The sequence below is a fragment of the Sander lucioperca genome, chromosome 2 (genome assembly GCF_008315115.2).
Source record: "Sander lucioperca isolate FBNREF2018 chromosome 2, SLUC_FBN_1.2, whole genome shotgun sequence".
Classification (NCBI taxonomy): Eukaryota; Metazoa; Chordata; class Actinopteri; order Perciformes; family Percidae; genus Sander; species Sander lucioperca.
In genome coordinates this window covers 32,736,312-32,743,811 of record NC_050174.1, presented here as the reverse complement: position 1 = coordinate 32,743,811, position 7,500 = coordinate 32,736,312, and the positions used below count along the sequence as shown (strand labels likewise).

The window sequence follows — 7,500 nt, the reverse complement described above, 5'->3', positions numbered from 1 at the left end:
GTTAACGACGTGGTTAAAACGGCCGCCGTTACGTTCTCTCGAAAGCGTCAGAAAATGCAACGAAAGCTTGAACCAAAAAGGAAGACAAATTTGGGTTAAAGTGACAAAAACATTAAGAAAAAAAAGACAAAAGGGTCTGAAAATGCAACTACAACTTGGAGCCTTTTTCACGTTTAAAATAGTCTGGAAATATACTTTTTCACACTATTTTTGGTGCTTTTTAACGTTTTTGTTGCTTTTTACAACCACATAAATGCGACCATTATTGTCTCTTGAAACCTCGTAAAAAAAGCGATAAAAAAGTGTCTGAAAATGCAAAAAAAACTTCAAATAAAAACGAAGAAAAATGTGGGTAAAAGTGACAAAAGAGTGGGAAAATGCAACGACAGTAAAAGCTGTAACTGTCGTTAGTTTGGTGTCAGATACTGAAGGTAATGTCCGATATGAAGGCCGTCTGCTCCTAACCCTGGACACACATGACTCAAATATTTAAAGAATAAAAAATAAAACAAGCCAACGGTCAAATACGAGCAAGGAATCCCCGCGTGCTGCTTCCTCTTCTCCGGTCCGCTGAATGTCCGTCTCCGTCTCTCCGTTTGGTCTCCGGTACGTTGACTCTGAGCCGTCTAATTTCGGGGTTAGGTACGTCTCAGGAAGACGTTCTGAAATCCTTTTCATTTATCTGTACATGTGTGTACCGTACTAACGGAAACATAGTTTATCTGTGGAACGTGTTTGTGTACACACACACACACACAGACAGATGTATAATGAGACCCATCCCATCCCATAATACTCCCCGGACCAGGGCGTGGCGAGTGCGGAGGCGGAGGTGTGTCTGTGTGCGCTAACAGGTCTTCTGCAGCAGCTTGTCCTCCGTCAGTCTGAACGGGACGCTCACGGACATCTCGGCGATGAAGCGCTCGCACGCCGTCCGCGTCACCTGCTTACAGAAGCGGAGGTCGATCTGACAGATGCTGCCGCAGCGCTTGAAGAAGGTCAGAGAGTGGTCCGTCACGCGGTTACACACTGGAGGACACACAGGAGACAGGGGACAGGGGACAGCTTTAAATTCATATACACACACACACACACACACACACACATATACAGAGACACACACGCACATATACACACACAGAGACACACACACACACACACACACACACACTATTGATCTATGTGTCCCCCTATGTCCCCTGTATGTCCCGTGTGTCCCCTGTATGTCCCGTGTGTCCCCTGTATGTCTTGTGTGTCCCCTGTATGTCCCGTGTGTCCCCTGTATGTCCCGTGTGTCCCCTGTATGTCCCGTGTGTCCCCTGTATGTCCCGTGTGTCCCCTGTATGTCCCGTGTGTCCCCGTGTGTCCCCTGTATGTCCCGTGTGTCCCCTGTATGTCCCCGTGTGTCCCCTGTATGTCCCGTGTGTCCCCTGTATGTCCCGTGTGTCCCCTGTATGTCCCGTGTGTCCCCTGTATGTCCCGTGTGTCCCCTGTATGTCCCGTGTGTCCCCTGTATGTCCCGTGTGTCCCTACCTGACAGGTTGATGTCCATCAGCGAGTCTCTGGTGGTCGTCCCGGCGGCTGTCAGCAGGTTGACCGACTGGTCGTTGATGTGGTTGCAGTAGCTCAGGTCCAGCGTGGACAGAGACGCCATCTGGCGGCAGATGAGACGCAGAGACGTGTCGGTGATGTCCAGCCCGGCCAGACGCAGGTCCTGCACGTTACGCAGCTTACAGCGGTTGTCCAGCTGGCCTGGATCAGAGACAACATGCAGTCAGCCTACGAGACGGCCTACCACATCTCTACCATCTCCAGAATCAGCAGTCCCTCTCGTTACGGTCTTACTTCAAATAAACTTTATGTATAAACTCGTGTTTCGAGGCCCTGACACGCCAAGCAGACGGCAAAGAACTCTTGGCGCCGAAGCCTGTTGTTTCGGCAAAATAAGTCTCGGGAAGGAACCGAGCGGCCCGTTTCCACCAAGGGGGTCAGCTTCTCATCGGACCACGTAGCTCCTATGGTGCCATGTTGATGCTACCAAGCCATCAGCTCCCGTTAGCATCCCATTGACTGCCATTCATTTTGACGTCAGTTTGACAGAGAATAACTTTACATCTGAAGAGTTTAAAGACTCTATTTGTCCATTGTTTATTTCTAAAGAAACACGACAATGTATAAAAGGCTCCATTACCTTGTAGCTCACGTTATGGCTCCGTAGCAGACGTTTTTATAAAAATAGACTAACGATTGGGTCATAACCACGAGACTTACTGTCTCATAGTAGAGGAATTACCGTATAGTACAGGAGAAGCTCTCAGGCAGTTTGGACTTCCATTAGCTGTTTAAGTTTAATTACTAATGTTAACTATCATTTTAGTGATCAATAATTAGCCTGTGTCTATGTTATCTCCTTACATATACCTACGCTCTCCGTCTCTGCTAGATTGGGAATGATTGAGATTTCTCTTGGCACAGCTACCAGAAGACTTCCAACTTTCAGACAGGTTGCTCACGTCACATCTACGTCTTCAAGCTCAGTTGGAGGCTGCTCAGTAACGCTCAGCCATCACCGGGAAAGAGACTTCACTGGTCTCCGTCCAGAGACACGGGACCTGCTGGTCCATTATATACTGACTATGGCGGGCACCAACACGGTGCCCGCGGGCACCAGGTAGCCCCCAAGGACCACATGAGTAGCCCTCAGGCCTGTTCTAAAAATGAAAATTGAATATTGATATTATCTGATTCCCACCTCGTTAAGTCATTGTTGATAATTATTGATAATGAGAAATCATTAACGTGATCAGTGTCTTCACATAGATGACTATTAATCATTAATAATCATATATAACTAAAGGCAAACTGAGCAAATTTGTTATTTCAGAAGAGCGTATCAAACTGGTAGCCCTTCGTATGACTCGGTATCCATGAAGTAGCTCTCAGTTTCAAAAAGATTGGTGACCCCTGGTCAATGGTTTCCACCCATCATGCCTTCAGGCTAGGGTTGCACGATACTCGCTATGTTTCCATCCACACGCTTAAGTGATATTAAATGAAAAATGCCTTATGGAAACAGTAAAATTCAATTGAATTTCATGAATATTGACTCAAAGGAAATACGTTCGGTCTCATCGGATTTTATCTTGATCGATATACGGCTTATGTGATAAACGCTGATGGAAACGTTATTTGCCGAATAAATAATGAATTGCGATTAAGTTTTAGGTCATTTTATGGTTGCAACCCGCCACAAAACAAAGAAGTTAGTTAATTTCTGCCCAGTATTTCCTCTCTGTTTGCACTCATGGCGGGCGTCAACAAAGACAGATGGAAGTGGACCAACGAGGAGACGAGAGACTTTTTGAATTTAATTTACGAGCAAAATATAACGCTGTCGTTCCCACACCACAGGCCGCCTCCGCTGTCGTTGGGCATTTACGTGCATCTGCATCACCATAGCAACGTGATGATAGCGTCGTCGTTGTCTTATTAAAGCGTGATATGTCGCTATCAGCTGGCACATAAGCACTATTACAACTTGTGCAATATTGATCATTTGTTGGTAGATGGCGCAATCCATTTTGTCTGGCAAAACTTTGTTCGCAAATTTTTCATGAACCGTACCACCCCTAATCGACTAAACCACTGCATTTTACACATTTAGAGGCCGGTAGACTGGCTCACCGTGGGCCTAGCTTGGACCGACGGTCGATGATCTCCTTGTTGTGTGTCAGGGCCTTCAGTCTGTGTGTTTTACAGAGGAGGAGCAATAGTTACCTGGTCTGTTGTCTGTGGGCGGGGACAGCAGGTCTCTCATCTGAGCGTCTTTGAGCCCCTCCACCCATTGGACGTCCAGCGAGCGCAGCAGAGGACAGCTGGACGTGCAGAGAGCCGACACGGCGGCCCAGGAGCAGCCCGACAACCTCAACACCCGCAGACCTGCAGGACATAGACGCACTTTAGAGGGGAGTATTGGTCTTTTTAAAACCTGGACCCTATTTTCCCATGCATTGGTGTCTAAGTGACTGATGTGAACAGAAAGTCTTTGAAACTGGTCCAGTACTGAGCAAGATCGAGAGCTGTGAACCGGGCCGTAATGTAACCCTACAGGACAAATGTTCAGCATCCGTTAGCGTCCACTAAAAGTTCTGTTGTTGCTGCTGACAGACTCAGATTATTATTCTAACTGTCTGACATTATGGGATGGATCCCTACAGCGATAGACCTTTTAGTTAAAGAGTAAGATCCTTTTAGTTTAACATGAAACAGCCCTGAAATCACCATCACCAAACTACACCAGACTCCATGTAAATAATCAGGACTTTTAGCGTGTATAGAGCCAGCATATCTCCACCAGACTCCATGTAAATAATCAGGACTTTTAGCGTGTATAGAGCCAGCATATTTCCACCAGACTCCATGTAAATAATCAGGACTTTTAGCGTGTATAGAGCCACCATATCTCCACCAGACTCCATGTAAATAATCAGGACTTTTAGCGTGTATAGAGCCAGTATATTTCCACATGTAAATGGGTGAATTAAGGGTTTATTTCAGCCAAACCAGAGTGGTGATTGTTGGAACAGTGGAAAGATGAACCAAGACGGCTTTTGATAGTTTGATTTAGTTTCTGTCCACTTTGAATGAAGTGTGTTTTACCATGATAAAAGTCCTGATTATTTACATGGAGTCTGGTGGGTTTGGTGATGGTGATTTCGGGGCTGTTTCCTGTTAAACTAAAAGGATCTTACTCTTTAACTAAAAGGTCAGACACTTAGAATAATAATCTGAGTCTGTCAGCAGTCAGGGAGAGACAGAGAGACGTTACCTGGCAGTCTGTTGATGAGCCAGCTCAGCTGTTTTTTGGAGATGTTGGTCCAGCTGAGGTCCAGAGCGAGCGGCTGGCGGCGGATGATCCCGCTGAGCATGAGCGGCGTGATGGACGTACAGCGGTTCAGATCGATCTTCGTCCACAGTCGCTTATCACAGCACCTGACACACAGAGACAGACAGACAGAGAGAGAGACAGAGAGAGAGAGAGAGAGAGACAGAGATTAAGTGTGTGTGTGTGTATGTGTATATCTGTGTGTGTGTGTGTGTGTGTGTGTGTGTGTGTGTGTGTGTGTGTGTCTGTGTGTGTCTATGTGTGTGTGTGTGTGTGTGTGTGTATCTGTGTATGTGTGTGTGTGTGTGTGTGTATCTGTGTGTGTGTGTGTGTATGTATATATGTGTGTCTCTGTGTGTGTGTGTCTGTGTGTGTGTGTGTGTGTGTGTGTGTCTGCGTGTGTGTATGTATATATGTGTGTGTCTGTGTGTGTGTGTGTGTGTGTGTATCTGTGTATGTGTGTTACTCTGTGTGTGTGTGTGTGTGTGTGTGTGTGTGTATCTGTGTGTGTGTGTGTGTGTGTGTGTGTGTGTGTGTGTGTATATATATATGTGTGTGTACCATCTGTTCCAGGTCTTGCAGACCCTCATGCAGACACAAAGCTCTCGGTGCGTCAGAAACCCGAAGGTCGTCATCCAGACTTCCCGCTGCGCGACGTGCATCTTCCCGTCTCTCAGCGGCAGCCTGTCGGGCGGCGGGCAGATGGGCGGCGGCCGGATCACGTGGCGCTCCACCTGCACGCACTTGGGCGGGGAGAGCGGCGGGGGCGGGCGGTTGGTGGGCATGCTCCGGTTGAAGCCCAGCGGCGTGATGGGACCCGGGTAGAAGTGGCGCAGCTCCCACGGCGTCCCGTTCATCTCTCGGGGCTTCAGGTGGCGCTGGTCCCCGGGCTCGCCACCGCTACGGAACAACCTGCACAACGCACAACAACATTCAAAATTAAGATATATATATTTGTTCTCTTGCTGAGAGTATATAGTGATGTATAGATGGATATATTTATTCATATAAATGGCAAAAAAGATTTTAAAAAATGGGTTAAAAGAAGTGGAAAATGAACAAAGCATCAAAGGAAGCGACAATACTGCCAAAAAAAGTTTTATGGCTTTAATATATAATAGGGCTGTCAAAATTGCTCAAAAATGACATTCGAATATTCCCTCTAAAAAAAAACACCTAATATTCAAACTATTCGAACATCTGGTTGCGCATTTTGTCAATGACGCGCATTACGTCAATAACAGGACAAATTAATACAAAGAGACATAACTACTGGTATAGGTAGTCTATTTAAGTTTAAACATATCTGACAACGTATCACCTACACAAACCTCGCCCTCTCGCCCTCACGCCCTCTCGCTCTCTCGCCCTCTCGCCCTCACGCTCTCGCCCTCACGCTCTCGCCATCACGCTCTCTCACTCACTCGCCCTCACGCCCTCTATATATATATATGTGTGTGTGTGTGTGTGTGTGTGTGTGTCTAAATCTTACGACTTCCTGTATCTATATATGTATAAGCAGCCGTGCTGTGTATACATTTTAAGTCTGGAGTGTGAAGAGGAAGTCAGAGACCTGTGTGGCTCTTCGTTCTCCGTCTCCGGCTCCACTTTGAGCGGCTGGCGGTTCTCGTTGGCGAGGCAGGTCTCCTGGATCTGCGTGTTCAGCGCTCGGCTCAGCTCCCGGCTCAGCTCTCTGTTGGGTAAGCGCCGTTTGCGGCGAGCCTTTGGGCGCGACGGGCCTTTCTCCTGCGTCTCGCTACCGCCCTCGCTGCTGGGGCCGGCCTGCGGCGAGCTGCACAGGGACTGGTCGCTGTCGCCGACCGCCGCTCGCACGCACGCGTGCAGAAGAGCGCTCCTCGAGTCCTTGTCGTCCGGTTCGGCTTCATCTCCGCAGCTCCCGTTCCTCTCCACGTCGCTACGGAAGCGACGCTCCCGTCCTTCTTCTCCGTCCTCTTCCTCGTCCGCGTCCTCGTCCTCCTCTTCCGTCTTGATTTGGTGCAGAAGTTTGGAGACATAAGTATCGTCAGGCTTCTCCTGCAGGAAGAACACGGAGAGAATTACTTCCATTAACCGTCAGGGATCAAGGTTTAGAGTCTGTCTCTCTGTCTGTCTGTCTTACTGTCTGTCTGTCAGCCTAGTTTAGCACAGATCCTGGAGGTAATTGGCTCCATCTAGCCTAGCTTAGCACAGATCCTGGAGGTAACTGGCTCCATCTAGCCTAGCTTAGCACAGATCCTGGAGGTAACTGGTTCCAACTAGCCTAGCTTAGCACAGATCCTGGAGGTAACTGGCTCCATCTAGCCTAGCTTAGCACAGATCCTGGAGGTAACTGGGTCCATCTAGCCTAGCTTAGCACAGATCCTGGAGGTAACTGGCTCCATCTAGCCTACTGCTCGCAATAAGTGACAAAATAACGCGAACAGGATCTGTGCTAAGCTAGGCTAGATGGAGCCGGTTACCTCCAGGATCTGTGCTAAGCTAGGCTAGATGGAACCGGTTACCTCCAGGATCTGTGCTAAGCTAGGCTAGATGGAGCCGGTTACCTCCAGGATCTGTGCTAAGCTAGGCTAGATGGAGCCGGTTACCTCCAGGATCTGTGCTAAGCTAGGCTAGAT

General features: G+C 48.1%; 1 protein-coding gene and 2 long non-coding RNA genes across 6 annotated transcripts in view; 2 read left to right on the top strand and 1 right to left on the bottom strand.

The window, feature by feature from the left end:
- LOC116062328 overlaps positions 1-2,071 on the top strand; it is an 11,227-nt gene extending 9,156 nt beyond the window's left edge. The window contains exon 3 of the long non-coding RNA XR_004107927.1: positions 2,060-2,071. This is a non-coding gene — a long non-coding RNA (uncharacterized LOC116062328). The remainder of the gene's footprint in view (positions 1-2,059) is intronic.
- Positions 371-7,500, bottom strand: part of kdm2ba (lysine (K)-specific demethylase 2Ba) — a 19,212-nt gene continuing 12,082 nt past the window's right edge. For all 4 annotated transcript variants that reach the window (XM_031316984.2, XM_031316986.2, XM_035999005.1 and 1 more), the window contains exons 7-12: positions 6,459-6,919; positions 5,447-5,797; positions 4,829-4,992; positions 3,778-3,939; positions 1,534-1,752; positions 371-1,029 (exon numbers count right to left, since the gene is read on the bottom strand). In XM_031316984.2, the coding sequence (XP_031172844.1) occupies positions 848-1,029; positions 1,534-1,752; positions 3,778-3,939; positions 4,829-4,992; positions 5,447-5,797; positions 6,459-6,919 (1,539 nt within the window). In that variant the 3' untranslated portion in view covers positions 371-847. The remainder of the gene's footprint in view (positions 1,030-1,533; positions 1,753-3,777; positions 3,940-4,828; positions 4,993-5,446; positions 5,798-6,458; positions 6,920-7,500) is intronic.
- Positions 4,686-7,500, top strand: part of LOC118494618 — a 23,751-nt gene continuing 20,936 nt past the window's right edge. Inside the window, exon 1 of the long non-coding RNA XR_004896736.1 lies at positions 4,686-4,730. This is a non-coding gene — a long non-coding RNA (uncharacterized LOC118494618). The remainder of the gene's footprint in view (positions 4,731-7,500) is intronic.